General features: G+C 43.2%; 1 protein-coding gene across 1 annotated transcript in view; it reads left to right on the forward strand.

Annotated features, from left to right (window-relative positions):
• Positions 1-487: 487 nt before the first annotated feature.
• Positions 488-22,685, forward strand: part of NIPAL2 (NIPA like domain containing 2) — a 49,632-nt gene continuing 27,434 nt past the window's right edge. The window contains 4 exon segments of the mRNA XM_058814861.1: positions 488-618; positions 620-842; positions 18,110-18,178; positions 22,396-22,567. Coding sequence (XP_058670844.1) covers positions 488-618; positions 620-842; positions 18,110-18,178; positions 22,396-22,567 — 595 coding nt within the window.

Consider the following 22,685-nt stretch of genomic DNA (forward strand, 5'->3'; position numbering starts at 1 on the left):
GCATGCAGCTGTATTGTCAACAGCCTGAAGATGTGGTGTCCTCGTATTTCTTTCTATGCTTCTCTGGAGAGGCCTAATTCTGTCTCCTATGTAATTCTGCCAAGCTCGTACCTTGCCTGCTTTACACTCCCTTTAATGAGCTTGTTCATTCATTGTTTTCCCCAGAAGAAACAAATTATCAAATCAAAACTAAAAGAATGAATGAATAAAGCCACAGACCGGGAATGAACACATTACCTGAAGTCTCTCAAAAGAAACTATTCAGGAAATAATTAGAAGAGAAAAATAAAGGACATAAGTAAGAATTTATGTAAGTGACTATCTGCCTTTGGGAACGACAACTTCTAAGTTTTGCAATTTAGCAGTGAGGAATTAATACTTAACCAGTAGGTTTAGGCAGTGATTTGAAGGAGTTAAATTCCCAGGCTGCCTCTTCAGAGGAGGGTGGGGCATTGGGGAAGTCAGAGACCAAAAAAAAGGCACCTGAATGCCCTGGGAAGGAGCAGCAAAACCTTCTGTCAAGCTCCCCTTCCTCTCCTGTGCTCCAACTACTCTCCAGCTAAGGGTGTCCTGGTGCACACCAGCGATTGAGCCCTGGCTGCACACACCTGCGTGCAGAGGATGTGAGGAGCCTTGCTCACCTCAGGAAGAGAGTGCCACGTCCTGGTCACCTCTCCTCAGAGCCACCCCTCCCCTCTGGTGTGACATTGCACGGCATGAACAGTGGCTGGGGCCTGAGGGCAGGGCCATGGACATCCTCCCAGGCGCCTTGGAATGCATCCTTTGGGGGAGCAGGATCCGGGAGCGGGCCCCTGTCCGGGCCCTGGTACAGCACACACAAGGTAAGTGCCAGCGTGCAGCGCCAGCAGCAGCAGGGCCTGGGCAGAGGGGCACTGGATTCAGCCTCTCTCCTGGGTCCTCTGAAGAGCCCCACTCCAGCACCTGCTTGCTGCTGGCTCTGCTCCCTCCTCACCCCACAGTTCAGCCTGAATGCCACCCTGGCTCCCTCTCTGAGCAGTCCTTGCTGAGCAGGAACTGGGCAGAGCTGTTCTGTTCTCTGCTAAAGCAGCCCTGGTTTTTGTCATCTGTGTTTCTGTCACTGCTGACAATGGATTTAGGCAACTGCAAAAGAGAGACTGAAGCAGCCCCTAAGAGCTAGCAATTTGAAGCATCTGCTACCAATAAAAATTAATTGGAGGTTGATTAAACCCTTTACCTTTTCTCTGCTTTTTGTTTAGAAGGCATGGAAAGATACCAGCATACTTGACTTTCTCTGCATAAGAGGCAAACCACTTTGTCATGATGGAAAGTATTGATATAAATTGTGCTTAAAAGGCTTGCAACTAGCTGGTCTCTTTTTCTAGGAGCAGCCCAGTAGCAGGTGATAGCGTGAAGAAGGTCCCAAAACTGTCCCCTCTGGATTCTGCATTTGCTGCTGGGTGGATATCCATTTGGCATGGCACATTTTTCAGAGCAAAGGAAAACTGAAAATTCCCATGCACAGTTCCCTGGAGCAGCAGGACTCCTGGCTGATGGCTGGTGGCAGTGCTTCCCAGGACCAGAGCTGGGATCTCTTACTGGGAGATAAGAATGTGGAGCCAATGGTTTTACTGTGGGTTTGTGAACTGGGGTTCCAAGGCTGTGAGCTTGCCCAGCTGCCAAGAAGTTGGCAGCAACAGGAAATTCCCTTGGCATGGGGATACCCACCTGCAGGTCAAAATGGGGGGTTTCTGTTTGCTTGGAAAACCTCCCAGTCCTGCTCCTGTACTCCTTGGGGTTGTTGCATGACTGTGGCTGTTTTTTAAACGTGGTTGTTTTCTGGGTAGACATTAATAGTATTGTAGAGCTGCTTGGGTGTCTGTGGGTGAGACTGATACCCTGTTCTTTTATTTACTTGAGTTGTAGCTTTGGAGCAGTAATGGGTAGCTATGGGTCATGTGTTGATGCCAACCCTAATTTTTCCAACAGTTACATTCTTCTGTCCACCCCCTTTTTCACATTTTAGGTTTATGGAAGCCTCAGAAACAATTCCCTCCTCCCATTTGTGGCTATCCTGTGATTCAGTGGACCGTCCCATTTTCAGGTCTTTGCACAGGGGCTTTCCCTTCCCCTTTTCTTGAGGTCATTTCATCCTGTTGGTTTGAAAAGGAGCTCTTTGTTTTCTCCCTCTACAAGAGACCATAACTGCACTGGCTCTGATCTGCCTGGGAACAGCCCAAGACAGCTGAGGTGAATCACTTTTGGGAGAGTATTTTTCAGCCCCTTCAACCCCATGAGGAGGTGAAAGAGTGAGATCCCCTTTCAAGAGCTCCTAGACATGAGGGGCTTGGCACAGCTGCCAGTTGTGGATGCCTAATGCCACATGGGCATCAGACACATCCACCCAGGAGCAGCAGATCTGATACATTCTTTAGGAAAATCCATGGCACTGGTCTAGGCCTTCAGTGATGTCTGTAAACACTCAGCTCCCTGGAAAAACTTTAGGTGGCTGTGTCCGTGTGACTGTGTAGTATAATGCTGCTTTGTGTTGGAATTATGTTTCTTTGTCTTTTGATTTAATTTGGATTATTCTCCAGAGAGGTCCCTGATCAGGCTGATTATATGCTAGCTAGCTACCTTATGTGTGCTAGCATACATAAGTGTGGAAGGGGGCACACATGGCCATGGGGAAGAACAGTGGAGTTGGATTTCTCCTTGCCATCAGCATAGCTGATATAGCTTGGCTGATACTGCCTGAGGAGCTGCATCTCTGAAATCAGCAATACCCAGGCCGTGCTCCCACAGCCCTCCCTGTATAGGCAGGGTGTGTTATGAGTGTGTTTAATGGTGCAGTAAAATCTGATGAAATGTGTACTTAGTTACCTGAAGTATTTCCTGCAAACTAATATTGTAATATTTTTGTGTCTGCTGGAGCAATAAGTGTAGGAAGCCACAACATGTGGGCTTTGTCTGCTTAATAGAAAGTGTATGTAATTGCCTCAGTGTAATACATTTTTATTTCCCTCAGGACTTCTCATAGGTTTTTACTTATTTACAATATTGTTTATGGACAAAAACAATTTGCAGGATTAGTTGAGATTATTATCTACAGTACTGATCTTGGTTTGACTTTGTATTATCAGAGTAGGCGAAAACATCTGGATGAGAACAGTCACTGAGAGCTCAGATGAAATAGAATCATAGAATAGTTTGGGTTGGAAGGACCTTGCAGGCTGGCTGGTTCCAACCCCCTGCCATGGGCAGGAACAGCTTCCACTCGACCATGTTACTCAGAGCCCCATAACAACTCTTCTGTAACTCAGCATTTCACGTCTGTTGTGTGTAGACACTGTGTGTAGTTATTCAAGTGCAGAAGCTGAGCCAGAGATAGAAATTTATTTCACTTCTGCTTCTTTTTCCTTCTTTGCCTATCACTTCATAGACTCTGAGTTATTACTGGCTGCCCAGACAGCCACCTTCCTACAACCCACAGCCTTATATTGTGGGTTGTGGGAATAAATAATTTCTACTCTGTATTTAGGGGTTGACAATACTGACAGTTCCTTCAGATGGACCTGTGGCCTCTTGTCCCCTCAGAGTCCATCAGAGCCTGCCAGGTGGTGAGTGTGTGTCTGATGCCTTGTGGGGTCTCATCAGCCAGCGGTGGTGGCTGCTGTCAGCTGTGAGGAGAAATCCCACAGATTAAGCAGATTATTATAGAGGTTTTTCTACTCTGCCTTCTATCATATAGATGAAATCTAGATTTTTTTGTGGAATGCCACAATTGAGGTTTTTATCACATTCTGTTCAAGAGAAACATCTTCAGTGCTTCAACTCAAGGCTTGATGTCCAGTGCCACTGAGCCTCAGCAAGGTGAGAGCATCATTTGGTCCCATTTTTTCCAGTGCCTGCTGGTACTTGTGATGCCATGGAGACTGCTTCACCTGAGCTGTGAGGGACCCAAGGCAGGAAGGCAGGGAGCTGTCTCCATGGAGAGAAAGATTTTTCTCTCCATTTGTCTTGGCTCAGGAAGCACCCCAGAAACAGCGAGGGTCTCTTCAGCTGGCACCATCACCAGAGAAAAATATTGTCATGGTACATCCCTACAAACAATCACCAGGACATTTTAAAATACTTAAGCAACAGCATTTCCAACCATGGCTTTGAATTAGGAAAAGCTCTAAGCAACTCAAGGTGTCCATAGGAGATGTGAGTGGGAGTCAGAGGGCAGCATGGCCACAGCACAGGTGGGTTTCAAAAAGGACATCTTTCCTCTGCAGGAAGGAAGAGAAAGTCTGTTGAAGGCAAACCTTCCTGGGGTTTTAATTTTATTTTTTCTGTCTCTGTAGGATACCTCAGTCTCCAGTCTGCTCCCTGATGCACTGCAGATGTTAGCTTTTCCAGGTTAATCAGTAAACCAGTCCCTGAGCATGGGGAAAGTGGAGAAAAATGTCCTCACCCAGCTTTCTGCTGGTGTATTCATCTGTGAAGTTTTTCCTGTTAAACACCATCCCTTCAGCTCTTTATTCTAAAACTCTTCACTGAAAGCAAACAAGAGTATCAAAACACTGACCCTATGTCATCCTGTTGTCCTTTACCTGTGAGATTTCAGAGTTCATGCAGTTTCAGTTTCCTTTTTTTCCTTCCTCATGTGTTTGGGAGAAAATGTAAATAATTTCCTAGGTATTGCAGAAATGTATATTAGTTTCAGCCCTAAAAAATCAATACTTAGAAAGAGGACTTTCTTCAGCCTTTCAAATGCAACCTTTTTAAATCTCTTATAGGGGAATTCAAAACTTAAATGTTATAATGAAGCACATGATCATAGAATGGGTAAGTTTAGAAGGAATCACAGAATGGGTAAGGTTAGAGATCATCTGGTTCAATCTCCACGCTCAAGCAGGGCCCCCTAGAGCACATTACTCAGAATTGTGTCCAAAAGGCTTTTGAGTCATTGCAGAGAAGGAGACTCTACAGCCTCTGTGTTTCAGTGCTCTGCCAGCCTCACAGTAAAATAGTTCTTCCTATGTTCAGATGGAATCTCCTATATTTCAGTTTCTGCCCACTGCAGCTAGAAGCAAGAAGCATTGCATGATTTTTCAGTGTTGTTCTGCTGTCAAGAATCCAGCAACTTTCCATGGTTTTATGCCCATTTAACTAGTTTCTGCTAGAAAACAATTTGTGGCTTTGGCTCATAAATGCAGGACTCTCAACTGGGTTAACTTGCACACAAGCTCTCAGGCTCTGCCAGAGCTGTGGGTCTGATCTGCTGAGGGTTGTGCTCTGATTAGCTTTAGTGTGACCAAGAAGCTGACACAAGAGGGCAAAATTGAACACTGGTTAGAAAATATTGTCCATATCTTTTTTTAACCTCATATATTCTGCTGTGCTGAACATCAACTGTCCCTGCAGATGTAAAGATCACATCTCTGATGGGACATGAGCACACAGCTTATAGACTGCAGCCTCGAGCTTAAAGGGAGATCAGCTGCTGCTTGGGAACTTGCTCATGACTCAAAGGTAATGGAAATAAGTACAGGAAAGCATTACCCCTTGCCTGTCCTTTTGCACAACACTATAAGCATGCTTGTATCATCCCAGCTCTCAAATTCCATAGGGAAATGTAGGGGTTTTTGCCATCGATGACTGCACACAGAGTGGGAGACAACCATGAATTCCTGTGAATATAGAGGAGGCTGGACATGGGGCAGCAGTCTGGAACAGTGGGAGAGTAGCCCAAAGACTGGAGGCAGTATGCATTTTTATCAGCCTGCTTGAGGAGTGACCTGCTTATCTGGTTTCCACCAGGAACTTCTCAGGGTCCCAGAGCAGAATTCCTTAGTGTGTGCTATTGGCAGGCCTCTAGTATCCTGCTTGGGTTCCCCCAACAAAGCCTGGGAGGAGCCACATGCCAATGGCAATTTCCTGCTAAGCCCAGCGTGGTGTTGGGCAGCAGAGAGCAGCAAACCAGCCCAGCTCCACATCCTGAGCTTGGGGCACACACGCTCAAAGCAAATGCTGATGGTGGGAGAGCTTACCGTCCATCTATGCTGGACATTTTCTTCAGCATTGCTGGCAGAGCTGCTTGCAGGAGTGTTTCCTGCCTGACAGACAACAGAAGCTGGTGAGCAAAACCCTTTTATTTAGGCTGATGGCTCACAATTCATTTTGAAGAAGTCTTGGTAGCTCTACCTGGACACCTCATGCAGGACCTTGGAAATGAATGCTCTTGCAGAGCTAGGGCCATGCTAAGCACCAGCTACAGCTTGTCTGTCTGTTGTCTGACTCTCACTGGGCTATTTTTCAGAAATCTCAGACTGTTTTCCATGCTTCCCTTCCCAGCAGATGCAATGGTAAAATGAGTTTTAATTTTTTTCTGAGGACATTAAAGAGCATTTGCATTTGATTTTTTTCCTTTTTTTTTAAATGATGACTGAGGTGACTGCAAGTTAAACAGGAGCTTTGTAATTACACTAATCTGTTTTAAGAGGCATGATAATGTTAATTAGGACATTTCTAGGCACTAAGGAACATTACAATACTTGTCATTTGTCAGAAAGTGGGGTGCAAAAGACAGATGCAAAGAAACTTGAGTCACTAATTACACATATCCTACCTAGTGCACAATTTAGTTTTGCTTCAGACTGCTTCAAAATGGAATGTTGAAGAAAAATGGGGTGCATAGTGCAGGCTGTGTCTGATATCCAGTTTAGCCACTGACGAGAGGGTATAAACTATGGAGCAGCAGAGCAGGGCAAATTCTTCTCTTCCCTTAGTCAGCATTGAGTGGGAAAGACCAGGCATGGCCTGAATCTGAATCTCTACCCTCATTTGGATGTGCCTGGCTCAGCGCAGTGCTTTGCCCTTCCTGTCCCCGTCTTCTAGACTAGTCTGCAAGTAATGGTTTTAAATTAAGTTGGCTGTGGCCACTGTGTTGATTTTCGAGTCTCACAGCATGTCTGTGAGTTGCAAAGTGATGGAGGGTGAGAGTCTGGCTGCTCATGCAACACCTGTCTGTTCCTGAGATTTCATGAGGTTGCTGTTTGGATCTAGGACATTGCTGTCACACAAAGGAGTAATGTTGCTCCCACCTTGAATCTGTGCTTCTGGTGCTCCATTTGCCTTAGCATTCATTTGGTTCCTTGATGAGGCAATTTGTCTGGGTAAATTGACAGGAAATTACTCATGGATATAATTTTTAAAATAAAAGTTGTCTTTCATGTAAAATCTCACCTGTAACACCAGCCTCTTAAGATTTTGTGATCCAAAGACTGCATTGCTCTTCAGAGCTTAAGTACCATCCTTTTATTAGGGTCTTGAAGCCTGCTATGGGCATTGATAAAAAATGTCTTATCCTTGCTTATCCAATAGTCTGCCATATCTGATTAAGTCCTCTTTGAAGGAATCAAAAAACCCAAATCACTCAAGCAGAAATCTGACCAAACTAAAACAAAGGCTTTAGAAAGATGAACAAACAACAACTGTGCACTTCAGTGATAAGGGAGGTGGGGACCTTTGACTAACCTGGCAACTGAAGACTGATTATTTCATTTGGATTTTTGGTGACATGTATAAACTGTTATGCTCATGTTTATAATGTCACCATGGATTGTCCCAGAAAAATGGCATTCACTAATGTGAGCAGTGGGGAGATATGCTTCCCATGCTTTGACTAATATGAACTTTGAAACAAGCAGCCAGCAGCTTCAAAGAGCAGCCAGTTGGTGTGTGAATCAACACCAGGTGAGGAGCAGAGCTTTTAAGGAAGGGATGTTTGCAGTGTGCTCAAAAGTAAATAGTCACCATCAAACTGAACAGGTGTGTGCTGCTTGGACTGAGGTTATACTGGTATAATTCCACTCTCCTTGATGACATTCATGGCTGATTTACATCATCTAGGCTAGAAGCTTTGGCCTCGTTTGGTGATACGAACTGTTTTGCCCATAATGGGGAAATGAAGAGAGGTTATGGAACTATGACAGTGAGAAGTCACAGAATTGTTAAACTCTTGGATGAGGCACACAGCCACTCTCTGGCTGTATTTCCTTTGAATCCTGCTGTGGTTTGCAGAAACAACCTGTAATGTGGAGGTCTATGGTGAGGTGCAAGGTTTGGGGGAAGTCCCTCCACACACGAAAACAATGACTCAGAGCAAAGCAAATGCTGGCGCCTTGGACAGGATGTCATGGTGGTGAGGTGAGGTAGTAACATAGAAGTGCATGTCCCTCTGTGGACAACTCTACCTCTGGCCGCCCTTTAATTCCCCAGAACCAAATCAGCCTCATGGGAGCTGAAACCTCCACCAGAGTCCTAGCTAGCATGTTCAATGATTTGACTGTCATCCTAATGGAAACAAAGTAATTTTGCCAGCTAATACAGATTGTACTTGAAGCCCTTTTCTTCAACAGCCAAGGGTATCTCCACTGTAAATATGTTCCTGTGAAAAACAAACAAAATATAGGCTTTGTGTGCATAACAGACTTGTACCCACACAGTTAACTCTCAGTTAAAACCTAGTTTAATTTTTTTGGGCTCCAGCTTAGGAGTAAATAGATTGTGACTTAATTTACTTTGTTTTATGATTCTAACCTACTATTTCTTAATGTTTCTTTTCCATTTTTATTGGGAGTATTGTTGTGGGTTTGGGGATTTTTTCTGCTTTGTAATTGTCTCAAGGTTCTTTTATTTATTGACTTCTTATCACATTATTTTCTTTCCTTTATTTCTCTTTCAGTAACAGTCTTTTGCTCTCAGCAGTGACTAAAGCACCATGAACATTTTCATTGTGTCTGTGTTATCGTGCAGCAATGACTCAGTCGTCATGTCAAGATGACCAAGAGCAAAGCTTGTTGTGTCTGCAGAAGCTTCTGTCAAACAAATAATAGCAGATTTCACCTGATCAAGTCTCTAGCTCCATCTCTTGACTACTGTACTTGTTTTCGCCAGAGTTAATGTTCTTCGTAGTAATTTGTGTGGTCTGTGTTTTGGAGTTATGATGAAAAAGTACTGCTAGCAATCAGGGTGTTTAGTTACTGCTGAGCAGGGCTTGCCCAGCATTGAGGTGGGCTTTGTTCCTCATTCTGCCCCATCAGTGTGTAGGCTGGGAAGCAGGAAGCAAGAAGGGGAAGGGGACACAAGAAGCAGGAAAGGGGACACCGCTGGGACAGTTGACCCCAAGTGACCAAAGGACTATTCCATACCAGATGGGGTTGTGCTCAGCATATAAAGCAGGAGGAAGAAGGGCAAAAGGGGACACTTGGCATTGGTGCTCCTAGGTAAATTACCCATGTTGGAGCCCTGCTTCTGTAGAAATGGCTGAACACTTATACACCAATGGGAAGCAGTGAATGTATTCCTGACATTGCTTTGCTTCTCATGCAGCATTTGCTTTATTTATTAAACTGTCTCTATCTCAGCCCACAAGTTTTTGCACTTTTACCCTTCCAATTTTCTCCCCCATCTTGCTGGAAGAGTGGCTCCAGCTGTGTGAGGCTGAGCTGCTGGCGGCTGTGATAACCACACATCTGAGGCTGCCAGGACAAACTGAAGAGCAGTGCATGGTTTAAAAAACATGCATGTGAGAGATAATAGCATCTGCCTCATGAAAAGGATACTCAGTTCTCCTTCATCTCTTCAATTCCTGAAAAGGAATTTATCTTCCTCGCCCCTTTTCCATAGTAATCCCTGTCAAGAAGAAGCTCTATAACCATTAAATCCTATACTAATGCTAAAATTGCAGAAAAAAGAGACAGCAAGTTCTATATTGGAGAATCCACATAAGATACAGTTGCTGAAAGACCAACAATGCTCAAAACTAGGGGAAAAACCATCAGCACTTTGTTATCTCTGTAAGTACAACAGAGCATATAAAAAGGTGTTAAAGGTATGTAGAGGAGATCATTCAGCTACACTGGTCTTAGTTTCCTCTTGCAGAAGGCAGATATGATCTAGATGCTTTGGATTTTTGTGAACCAAACACCTACTCTTTATGTCAGCATTCACTATGAATTACAAAATGCTAATAATACTTTTTATATTTTAAACCTGTAAACTACCAGTAAACTGTTTTGCAGTAAAATGTCAAAATGTGCAACTGCACTGTGCCACAGGGAGACAGCGGAGCAAACATGAGCCTGCTACCTCTATCTCAGGCCCTTGCAAGAAACTTGCATGTGAGGCCATTTCTTTAGAGTTTATTTTTTTTATTCCAAGATTTGCATCTTACAGTTTTTATCATAAGTATCTGCAAATTAAAAGCATCCAGCTGTGTGTTTATGTGTAGGCACTCATCTATATACGTGTGAATATTTCAGGCAGTGCAGGATCTCTTGTTTTAGGTCACCACTGATAATCTAGCAGTTGTTTATATTTAAATGAATAATGCTGCTAAGCAGAAGGTTCTGCCTTCTGGAGTCCACTCATTTTTTTTGCATTAGGAACTATCTGTAAATGATTAACACTCTGGAAATCAAACTAGGAGAGCCAAGTGCGAGAGGTGCAGGAAGGAAAGCAAGAGAACTATTGCAGAGCAACCCTCCTCTGCAGGAACAGCAGGCTGGAAGGGCAGCTCCTTCCCCTGACATAAAATCAAGTAATTCTTTTAACAGATGGATCCAACTTCATTCTAATTACAGTCAGGTCTTTTCTTTTTTCCCTGCCCTGTTGTTATTCCTGTTAGAATATTTCTGAAGTGCCACTGGTTTGGGAGCATTGTGATTTCCTGCCTGTGTTTACCCCTGTCTGACATGGGTGACTTTGTGCTTCAACAACTGAGCATGTGCACTCAGGTTGTGACATGGAGAAGCATTTTCTGTGAAGATCAAAGGAAGGGTTAGTTGCAGCTAACAGATTATTTGAGTTAGGATGGGAGACAAGCCTGCCTTTGTTTGAAAGTGATGCTCGAGAGGTGCATGCTGGAAGAGGCATGCCATTCCTCTCAACTAAAGGGTAAAGGGAGATTCTTACATAAAAGTTCTTTTGAGGATTTGCTAAATAATGTATTAAGCTGGTTACATTTCTCTCAGGGTTTTCTGCTTCTGATTGAGGTGGAGTCAGAAATAGCTCATTTGTTCTTTAGCAAGACTTGTTCTACAATAACAGGAGGGAATGAGCTCTCTGTGCCTGGCTTGGAGGCACATTTGTGTGCCCATGCAGAGGTTGTGTGTGCATGCAGAGTGAGCCATCTCTCTGTGAGTACTCCTTGTGCCTTGCCCTGCCTGTGACACTGAACAGCTCTGTTTACTCAGTTGTTCAGATAGCTCCCTTTTGAGCTTGCCTCCAGCTTGCCGTAAGCCTTGTGTCACCTCCTTGGCTCTCAGTTTAGGTGTCCATGGAGCCACATTAAGCATGTGATAGGAACAGCACAGCCTCTCAACGTGAGCCGGACTGTAGCTTCTGGGGATTCATATTCCTAGGCTTGGACCTTACCTTGTACACCAGGAATTAGCCTGGGTCAGACAGGGATATCCAGAAAGCCTGCTCCTAGGCAGCAACAGAAGCATATCCCCAAGCCAACTGGCCATTTTGGGTAGAAGCTGGTCAGGCAGTGCTAGTTTGCCTCACTGTTTCTCCTGTGGGACCTGGAAACTGGCAAAACTTTATATTCCTATTCTTGCTTTTCCTGGTATTTAATTTCTGTAGTTGCCATGGAGACGATATGTGATGGTACTTGAGAAAATTTTTTATTAAGATGTTTTCAGCTATGATTGATATTTTTATACAGTCATGGGAGAGGTTTTTCAATCTAGCAGGCATTATTAAAAACATGAAATGGTCTTTGATTATGCAGCAAAATATCCCAGGAACTAAAATGTCCCGAAGTATCACAGGCTGCTCATGGAAACAGTGTAAAAATCTATTCTGCCCCTTCTCCATTTTCCCATTTATTTCTAGTTTTAAGATCTCATTCCTGAGAATAAGAAATCGAAATGTAGAAGTGACAGGTTTAGTTTTAACTCTTAAAAAAGGAAAAAGAAATTGCTACTCATAGTGGTCTCCTAAAAGTACCTGAAAGTAGGTTCTAGTGAGGTGGGTGATTCTTGTCTCCCTAGTAAAAAGTGATAGAACTAGAGGAAATGGCCTCAGGTTGTGTCAGGGAAGGTTTGAATAGTACAAGAGGAAAAATTTCTTCCCAGAAAAAGTTCTGAAACACTGGAACAGTCTGCCCAGGAAGGAGGTTGGGTCACCATCCATGAAGGTGCTTAAAAGACATGTAGATGTGGTGCTTAGGTTTAAGTGGTGGACTTGGCAGTACTGGGTTAATGGCTGGATTGAATAATCTTAAAGGTCTTTTTCAACTTAACTCCATGATTCTAGGCTTCTTAACAATACAGTGGGTGGATATGTTTGTACATAACCTTAGTAAGCACATAAAAAGTTACTTTAGTTACTTTATTTCACAGTTCATATTCTCCAGCTTGGTTTGCTACCTGCGATGTATATGAATTAAAATAATCAGAGTGATGAATATAATTAAGATCTCAGAAAAGAGATTAAAACCCAGAGATAAATAAAAGAGTCCCATTTCTGTAGCTGCTGTATCCTCTGAAGTTCCCCCACCTTTTCATAACTTAACAGACTCTCATTCCAGCCTTTGCAATTTGTTACTTTCCTGGAAAAAGATAAATTTTAAATTTGTGAGGTAATGTAGTTACCAAGTCTCCTCTCTCTATTCCTAACAATGATGATGCCAAATGTTTTAACTCTCTCCTTCTCATATGTTGAACAATGCCCCTTTCCTTTTATGTCACAATGAAAAAATCAAATGCATTTTCATTTCAGGTTCCCACACTGGTAATTGCCCTTTTACTCTTATTTCAGCTGTCCTTCAGTACTTCATGTGGACCTTAACTGATATCTGAGTATATGAATTGCACTATGAAAACCATTGGAACAAGGACCTTGTTTTATTTATACATCTGTGAAGTACTGAGTACAGCCAGAGCTCTGTGAATAATAATAGCTAAATGATAAGCCTCTCCCAATTCCACATGGTAGCTCTTTGAAAAATATGGTTTTTGTTAAGGACTCTGAATTCCTCTTGCTTCAGAGTTAACTCATAATTGGAAGTTTAGAACATGTTCCACCCCTTTCTCTTTCTTTTTTTTTTTTAATAAGATCCATTGAGGTCTGACAAAATCCCAGTTATTGGAAATGGTGCATAGCTTTTGAAACAGTATACACCATTAAATTTGTTGGGAACACCTTTAGATCACAAATACGTGGAGAAATCAACAAAAAAAAAAAAGGAGCCACACTTTAACTAGCCTTGATGAGTGAGCAGGCAACAGACATTTAAAGTGTTTGGGTTTTTTTCTGCTCATCAGTTCAATTTATAGGCAGAGCAAGTTTCCATAAATAATGGCATATACCTTTTAGTCAGTGCAAATTATGTTCCTTTTTCTAAGTTTTCATTTCACAGACCTGGCAACTGCAGTTTAATGTTCTTTAGGAAAACACACATATTATATGGATAAATTGCATTTCACCATATAACTGAGTCTCCAATTAAGATTTTAGTCTGCAAGTGATAAACTTAGTAGAATTATTGCCAAACATACAGATTTCAGCCTGGCTTTCATTTGCCATAAAACCCTTATTTTACTTTGACAATAAATAGAGAGTTTGCATGTAAAATGTCAATTTAAAATACTGTCAGAATGATGTGAAAAGGTTCTCTGGTAAACAAGCATCAGGTCCTGCCTGAGTGCTGGGAGCAGGACCATACCCAGCCAGTGCCACACTGCTGCTCACTTATTTTGAATAGCAAAATAGTGCTGCCCCTCCACGTGACAAGTGGATTTCTCCTGGCTGATGGTTCAAACCTCCCTCCCCCACACCCCAGCTTGTGCAGGAGCCTCATGTGGCTGGGATGGGAATGCCAGACCAGTGCTGATGGTGCCTTGCTTGAGGCAAATTTGCCATTTCTTGAACTCATTTACCCCAGCACCCCCTGTACAGGGCAGTGTCACTCCTGACAAACTGCACAGGGTCACCGGTTTAAAACCCTTGGTGTGGATTGTGACTTTTGACTCTCCTTCAGTGTTAACATTGGCAGGTGGCTGATAAAGAACGTAATGGTAATGGGGTAAGTTTTGGATGGATTATTTCAGGCACTCAAGCCGGGCAGTGAGGGAGCAGCAGGCCAGAGGAAAGCATTCCTCAAGCCTGTTTGCCACCAAGGAAAATGCTGGCAGATCCACAATCTCAGTCCATGGTCTGTGTGCTCAGGGGCTATCGAGGAAGGAGTTCAAAGTGGGTAGGTGGCTTTCATGGCTTGTTCCAAAACATATTTAAGTGAAGTAAAATAAATTTCTGTTTTGTTTCTTATTTTCTGGAAAACTTAAGGTTGTTTCTCTGACAAGCCTCATGCATTTGGAAGCACTGGAAGAATATGTCAACAGTTTGAAATCTGGGGTCTGACAAAGTGGCCTGTATGCTCAGACAGATGTTTCAGTGATGAAGAAACTTGCATTTTATGCCAACAGTTTTGAATATTTAAAGCTCTTTCCTGTAGAAGTCCTTAGTTGACTGAAGCAGTACCATGGCTCTGAAGTTGTGTCTGCAACTGAATTCCCCAACTGAGGTTTGTCTTGAGACTTATGTGTGGGAAGCTCTGCAGTGCTGTGGATGATATCACAACTGGATATCACAACTGGAAACTCAGAGAATATCATGTTTATTACTTATTAAACTGGCTGTTCCACCAGTCCTTTAGCCTCTGAAGGATATTAAATGGCAGACACTGCACAAATAATGAAGCCTTTCACATGATAAGATGGGAACAGAAGGGCTCTGGTGGCTTTCAGGGCAGTACAGCAATTTTGTGATCTGTCTTCAGTTGCAGGTTGTCTCTCATGAATGGTTTTCCTAGCCTGAGATATGCTTTTTCTCCTCTGAGTGCTGCTGTATGTGGTAACCCTGGTTCATTAGAAATTGCCTGAGATGTTTGCAATGTAATTTTCCCCTTTACTGCATTTTCCCCCATTTTTTAATTTAATATAAGCACGTGTGGATATGAACCCACATGAGACAGCTTTGCCATGCTGTAGCTGCAGGGTGTTGCTGTGCTTTCATCTCATCTGCCTGAAAGGATCCATGTGATGTTTGACCTCCTTAGGGCATCGTGCTCTGCTCTTACTCTTCAGGGGTGTGTGCAGCCCTGCCTTTGGCAGCACGGTGCTGTCCCCACGCTGAGCAGAGCTCCTGAGCCCCTGTCAGCCTGGGGCAGGCCCTGCACTATTGATGCCAGCAGCAACGCTCACGTGAAACATCTGGTCATTGCCATAAGGTGACCTGAGCCATGGGGGTGAGCTTGGAGCCCAGCCTGCTGCCTCTACATGTGCACTGCTTTTCCTTGGCTGCAGACCAGGAGGTTGCTTAAGTTAGGCACAGAGGAGCCTAAGTCACAGCATAAGGATTTTAGGCTAAAAGATGGCAGATTTAGACTAGATACAAGGAAGAAGCTTTTCACAATGAGGTGGTGAGGCACTGGAACAGTTTGCACAGAGAAATTGTGGATGCTCCATTCCTGGAAATGTTCAAGGCTGGATGGGGCTTTGACCAGCATGGTAGAAGGTGTCCTTGCCCATGGCAGAGAGGTTGGAATTAAATTATATTTAAGCTCCCTTCCAACCCAAACCATTCTGTGTTTCTCCAAGAAGAGAATTGACCTTTGTAAGATTGTTTCTGTTCAGACACAGGCTGGTCATCATGATAGAAATCTTATCTGTTCCCCAGTGATATCTGAGCCAAGCTCACAGGTACCTGGTGAAGCAACCACCGTGGTGCAAAAGCAGTTGCTGTTCTGGGGAGGACACCCATGATGCAGGGCCCTGGAAAACCCACTGCTGGAAATTTGATTCACAGCCTCTGGAGGCAGACACTCAGGTCATCATCAGTACCCACACATGGATCTGATTTAGCACAGTATTTTAGATGACCAATGGAACACATGACCTCATCCTCTGCTCACCAGCTGCATTCAAGAGCTGGATGGAGACCCTCTTGTGGTCTGGCTCACATCAATGGTGTTTTCTCTGTGGTGTGCTGGTTGCCCACTGAGTCCTGTGCAAGGTTTGTGACCCCCAGCTGAAAACTGGGAGGAAGGAGCTGCAAGGGGTTGCATCCAGAGATGCAGCCATAACGATAGGATCAGCCTCTGGAACAACAAGAGCCACAGAGAGACTGAGTTCTCAGCTGGGAGTAGTGGGGATTTGTTACAATTACTAATGTAAGTGCAGTGAAATGATGGGGTAAATGAGGGGGCAGATTCTGTTTTCTATTCCCTTCTGTCTCCTTTTTCTTAAACACTTCATGACAAGGCTGACAAGGCCACTTTCCACCTCCTCACAAGGGAGCATGTTGTCATTTAAAAAGTACAAGTCTTCAGGAGCAAGAAAACAGTTTTAATTTAGTTGCTGTTTTTTGAAGCCGCTGTGTGGGCAGGATGAAGTGGTCAAACTTTGGGCAAGATCAGTGCTCACGATTTGATGCTACAGCATTAAGGCCAAAGGAAGGAAACCCCATCCCCTGTGCTTCTGCAGAGGGTGGTGTCCATGTGCAGCATTTCCCCAGGGTGGAAGGAGGCTGTGTGTCCCTCTAACAGTGGGTGCTGATCTCTGCCGGGACCTCTGTGCTGAGGTGTCACATCACACACTGGCTCCAGGGAGGTGTGTTCCCAGAACACAGTGTGTGTGAGAGCCCAGAACATGCTGCTGGATCCCAGGGAGAGGCTGCAAGAAGGGAAGGACCTCCAGTGGCCATGCACCAGAGGCTATGGGCTAAAATCTTGAGTAATGCTTCTCACTGGATGCTTCTTGTATGCAAGCTGTGGCACTGATGCTGTAATAGTTAGCAGAGGGAGCCCTCTCACTCGCTGCTTTCTTGTCCCTGAATCCTTTGGACCCATCAGTCATGTCCTGGTGACACCTGACAGGCAGCCAGGCACTGCTCTCTGAGCAGTTCTGTTGTCTGCTTCTCCTGCCAGCTCCGGGCCACTGCAGAAACAGAGGGGCTGGAAACAGTTGGGTTCTGCTGCTTGGCTTAAATATTATATTTGGTTTGTAATAAGGCTGTTGTTTCTTCACACTTTTGGGGATGCCTTTGCTTAGTCTGGGAACTATCTAGCCACAACAACAATCCCGCCTCCAAGTGCTTTTGGAACATGTAGCTCTTTATAAATGTTGAGGGGCAGCAGTCTCTGTGGTGGTAGGCATTGCCTGTTCCGAGCTGCCCAGGAACCTTTTGGGTAAGCATGAAACATGAGGCTGTAAGCACAGAGTTGGATGCTGCTTTACAGCCTGGAAACTGTTGTTATGCTGGGTTATATTACTGTGACCTTGTTTATAAAAACTGATGGTTATGGTTCTCTTCTCTACAAGCTAATGGGGCTCCTCACAGCACTAGAGAAGTGACCTTGAATGGGTTTTTAATACACTTAGGATGGCTTGCAATGTGCTAGAACTTTTTGACAGTGGACAGGGAGCTCTGTCAAGTACATGTTGTTTGACCTTGCTGAAATGGCATCTTTAAATGACTTCTTTCCAAAATAATGAATCCTGCTTGAGTGTTTTTAATTTCTTGGCTTCATAGAAAGCTTGCAAATCTTAGTGAAATTTAGACAGTCTGATTAGGAATTTTTATAATGAAATAACACAATACATTAAAGACACTTTCAGGACACTTATGTTCCTGGCTGCCCTGTCAAATAGTGGATATGTTAACATGTAAGATAATTGTGTTCCAATAGGAACACAATTATCCAATGGTTTGATCGCTGATGCTTTTCCTTCTGGATAATGTAGAAAACTAGGTCCTTTTTGGGGGGAAAAGACCCTGTTTGTGGTTTTCAACTGCCTAGTTTTGTCTTCCATAAGATTTAAGAAGGTGTTCTACTGAAGGACAGCAAAACCAGCATGCCTTTCCCTTCCCACTTGTTTATTACTTAAGCCGTAGTCAACTATGCAGAGGCATTCCTTACCACTTTACTCACTGCAGCATGAACTCAGTGACTGAGAAGTACAATAATGTGGTTTTGATTGGGTCATAATGTGCTATCAGAAAACCACCATTATACTGCTCTTCTTAAACTAATAAGTGTTTTTGTATTTCTTTGCCTTGTGATTTGCAGACTCAGCTGTTTGGAGTTTTACTTGCTGCTGCTTCAAATTTTCTCATCAGTGTCTCCTTGAATATACAGGTATGATATGGTTTCTCTTTATTCAGAGTTGTTTATGCTTAGCAAGTACTTACATTGCAGTTTGGTTTTAATGAAATTCAAAATGCAACTTTTGTTGCATTTTTTAAACCTTCTCTCTTTCATGAACTGTAATCTAGCATTGCCCTGCTATAATTGCTGGGAGTTGGGAATTGTTGGGAGCTCTCAGCCTGTTCTGTGCTGTGATTGTCATACAGGAATAGAAGAAATATTCACAATTCCTCCTCCTTTCAATGTGCCAGAAAGAAACACCAGCTGTGAGTCACTTGTGGTCCCATTGAACCTGAGATTAAGGAAGGGTACTATAAGAGACAGTATTAAAAGCTTTGCTGAAGTCCAAGGCTTTCCTAGATCAGCAAGGTGGGTTACTGTGTTACAGAAGGAAGTCAGGTTTGACAAGCAGAACTTTCTCCTCATGAAGCTGTGCTGGCTGTGACTAATGACTCTGTTGACCTCGAGGTGTTTTACAGTACCTCCCAAAATAATCTTTTCTATGATTTTGCTGGCACTAAATTGAGACTAACGGGTCTCAATTCTGATTCCTGTCTGACTGACAGGAATTTTTGAGGGTTCTCCTTCTTGAAAACTGGGAGAATGTTCACCAGCTTCCAGTCAGCTGAGAGATCAAAATCAAGAGAGATTTTGCAATGACATCAGCTATTTCTTCAAAGATTCTCGGGTGAATCCCATCAGGCCCTGTAGATTTTTAGGGATCCAGCTGGAGGAGTAGATCCTGCACAAGTTCAGGGTCAGCTGGGATTTGCTCATTCTCACAGCCATGGTCCTCCAGCTCAGAGCACTGAGACCCCCTTGATCCATCATCTGTGCTGAAGACAGAGGCAAAGAATGCATTAAACACCTCTGCCTTGTCCATGTCCCTGTTTGTGAGGTGCCCATCCACATCCTGTAACAGGTGATGTTATTTCTATGCTGCCTTTTGCCATTAATGTATTTGAAAGAACTTCTTACTGTCTCCCACATTTCTGGTCAGCTTCCAATCCAGCTGATGTTTAGCTGCATGAGTTTTCTCCCTACAGTGGCAAGCTGCATCTCTTATTCTTCCAGGTCACCTGACCTTGCTTCCACTGGGCACACACCTTCCTTTTTTGCCTTAGACCCAAAAGAAGATCCCTGTTCACCAAGCCAGCCTTCTGCTTGACTTCTGACACTGGGGAATTGCTGCTCCTGTGCCCTTGGAAGGTGATGTTTGAAAAGTGACCAGCACTGACAGACCCCAGCACTACTGAAACATTTCCCAGGGGACTTTTCTAACTAGGTCCTTGAGCAGCCTAAAGTCTGCTCTCCTTATGTCCAGAGCTGAGGTTTTGCTGCTCTTTTCCCCCTTCAACAAGGATTTTAAGCTTGATCATTTCGTGGTCTCTGTGGCCAAGATGGTGCCGGTCACCATGTCACTCATGAGAGCTGACAGGCAGCAGATCAAGGCTGGCACCTTTCTGAGTCAGCTCCCTGAGGACCTGTTCCATAAATGCATACAGACACAAGGGTTTTTACAATATTGGACCCCAAAACAACTTTGGCCAATTTAGTTCTTCTTCTGCAATTAAGATAAAATAATCTGAGTAAACACTATTTAAATCATAAAAGTAAAGGAAGGTGTTGTCCTTACAACTGTGGTAAAGCATTGTAGGATGTCAATTATAAAAGACTTTGTTTTAATAGTTAGAGTACATACTCAGTAGAAAGTTACATTTTTCATTATAGTCTGTATCTTGTAGGCTTAGTTGTATTTTGAGGTCTTCTAACAAAAGTTTTTAAAGCATAGAAGACGTTGTGTAAATTGTTCAGAAGTATTTTTGCTAGCTAGTATTTTAGAAGTTGTGCTGGTCTCATATAAAGCTACTTCTTGCTTTTTCTGTAAAGAATGAAACAAAAACTTGTGGAATATGAAAGTTTCTGTCATAGTAATCCGATTTATTAAAGCTAGAAGGTTCTTCAGTGATTCCTTTCTATTTAAACATCATTAGCTGGACAATCCCATAGAAAGAAACCTGTTTAGCCAGAGGAGGTAGGCAAGTTGAAATGACTCCTGCCTTTCCAACAGGAATTCCAACCTGCAGGTGGTGACAGTGCTAGGACAGGCTCTAGGAAAACCTCTGAAGTTGAACTGGAAAGATAGAGGTGAAGTGAAGAAAAGTGAAGGTGAAGTGGAAATTCAGTCTGTCCATAATAATGAGGTTGTTCAGAGTTCATATCTTTTGTCTGCTGAGGCTACTGGGTGCCAAAGTAGATGCTTTGCAAGGGGATGTACCAAGGCATACAAGCAGACTTCCATTGACTTGTAATCATAACAGCTCTTACTGGATTTGAACTATCAGCTTTTTAAATGCTGATTAGGGAAACCCAATGGTTCTCATTGCCATATGACAGAAAAATTTAACTGATTTTTTTTATCCTTTAAATTGGGTTTTCCTCCATTTAGTAACAATATCTTCTAAATATGAAGAACGACTTTCCCTAGATCTCAACATTTATTTTCACATCCTATTAACTTGGCAGGCCAAATTTTTTTGTTCTGTCCCTTTCTGGCCATGTAGTCCATTACCCTGTTTCTCTTCCCTCTAGCAGGTTGTCTACTAAAGAGCAGCTCATCATTTGCAATTTCAGCTGAGTTATAAACAGCCTCCACCTAAATACCATTTGCACACATCACTGTGCAAAGAAGACAGACATCTGGAGAAAGAAGGCTGTAGGGGAGTTGCTGAGCTCGCCTTCCTCTGTTTGCTGCACATCTTTTCAGTCTCACTGTGTCTTCAAAAGTTAATCCTACAAGAATCTGGGGTGAAAATACCCCTCAGGATTCAGTTAAGAATCTGTCCTATTTAATTTTTGGCAGACACTTGGATTCTTGAATAATAATTTAGTATTATTTACTATTAATTTAATTTGTATCTTTATTGGGGTTTCTTTGTTTATAAAAATGGAAAATCCATTTTGGATGGGTGGCACAAGTTTTTTTTCTTGGAGGGCTAAACTTTCTTCTAGAATTTCATCCCCTGAACACGTTCCACAGCACAAAGCTGCAACAAAGTGCTGCATCTCAACAAGAGCACTGACTAGGACTATGGGCTATCACAGACATTGCTGTTTGTCCCATGCTCTGTCAAGTAGCCTACAGAGAAGGATGGGAGTATGAGGAAAATCCTTTGCAACCTCCCCGGGCTCTGCAGGGAGACTTCTAAAATCAAATTTCAAGTGATGGAGAAAAAAAATTCTTTTACCACTATTTGTACTGTAATAACTGTATCATTTGATTTCCACCTTTTTTGACCCATGTGCAGAAAGGCTGGAGAGTAATTTGAGAAAGGAAAATATAATCTGCAGAATATAAGAAAGGAAAATATAATCTACAGAACATTGCATCATTCTCAGTTATGACACTTTCTTAATAGAGACTGCCTGGACTCTGTTTCAGAGGATCAGTGTGATCAAAAACAAATTGTCTTGCTATATACACATTCTTGCTGTACAGCCAGAGAAAAAACAATTACAACTTGTGCCAATGATGCCTTCTTCATGTAACATGAAGTGTTCATGAAGTATTACTTGAGTATATATTATACCTTTGCTAACTGGTATAACATATTCTTTAGAAAATAATGCTATACTTACGATCTCCTTCTAAGGTCAAACAGGAGACTGTAGCCAAATCATAAATTCTATTTAATTAATTTAGAGTCCTCCCTACAGAAGATGTGAGTAAGTGCTGCCTTTTTCATTTTGAAAGTATATTTGTGGTGAGGATAGGTTTCACAGACAGGAACACCCTGTTGTCTGTTCCCCTGTCCCAGTTTGTTGCCACAGTTCTGATTTGGCCCCATCTCCTGCCTTTGAGTGTTTCCAGATTCAGAGCACAACTGCTGAGCTTTGGTTTGGGACAGGAGCAGATGTGTGCAGTGATAGCTAGGAAGCACTAGCCAGTGTTCACTTAGCATTTTTCAGGTTTTTTCAGAGGCCTAAATTTTCAGCCCTTTCCAGCATGGCTAAGAAAGCACATCTGAAGCAGCACTGAGTTAACACAAAGCTCTGCAGCAACAAGCTCAAAGTCATGTTTAAAAAGAAAACCTTGATGCACCTGGAACTTGAAGTTGACAGCCCCCTAATTATTCCACTTTTGTCAGACATAAGAACACAATGGAAGTTTTTCTATTCACGCCTGTTCCTGGTAATTCCTTTTCTAGAAATGCGCTCACCTGCGGCTGGCTTGCCGGGCAGAGCCGGAGCCGTGCTATAGGAGCAAGCTGTGGTGCTGTGGCATTGCCCTCCTGGGGCTGGCAGAGCTGGGCACTTTCTCAGCCTATGCCCTCGCCCCCATCGCTCTGGTGGCTCCACTGGGATCTGTTTCTGTCATAGGTGAGACCATTTGCCATTTCTTGCTCGGGTATGTGCTTCAATGCTTGCTTCTGGCTAGAGGAATGATATCACAGAAACTGCAGCAGGAACACAAGAGAAAATGTTAATGTCGTGGTTT

The sequence above is a fragment of the Ammospiza caudacuta genome, chromosome 1 (assembly GCF_027887145.1).
Source record: "Ammospiza caudacuta isolate bAmmCau1 chromosome 1, bAmmCau1.pri, whole genome shotgun sequence".
In the NCBI taxonomy this organism is placed as follows: Eukaryota; Metazoa; Chordata; class Aves; order Passeriformes; family Passerellidae; genus Ammospiza; species Ammospiza caudacuta.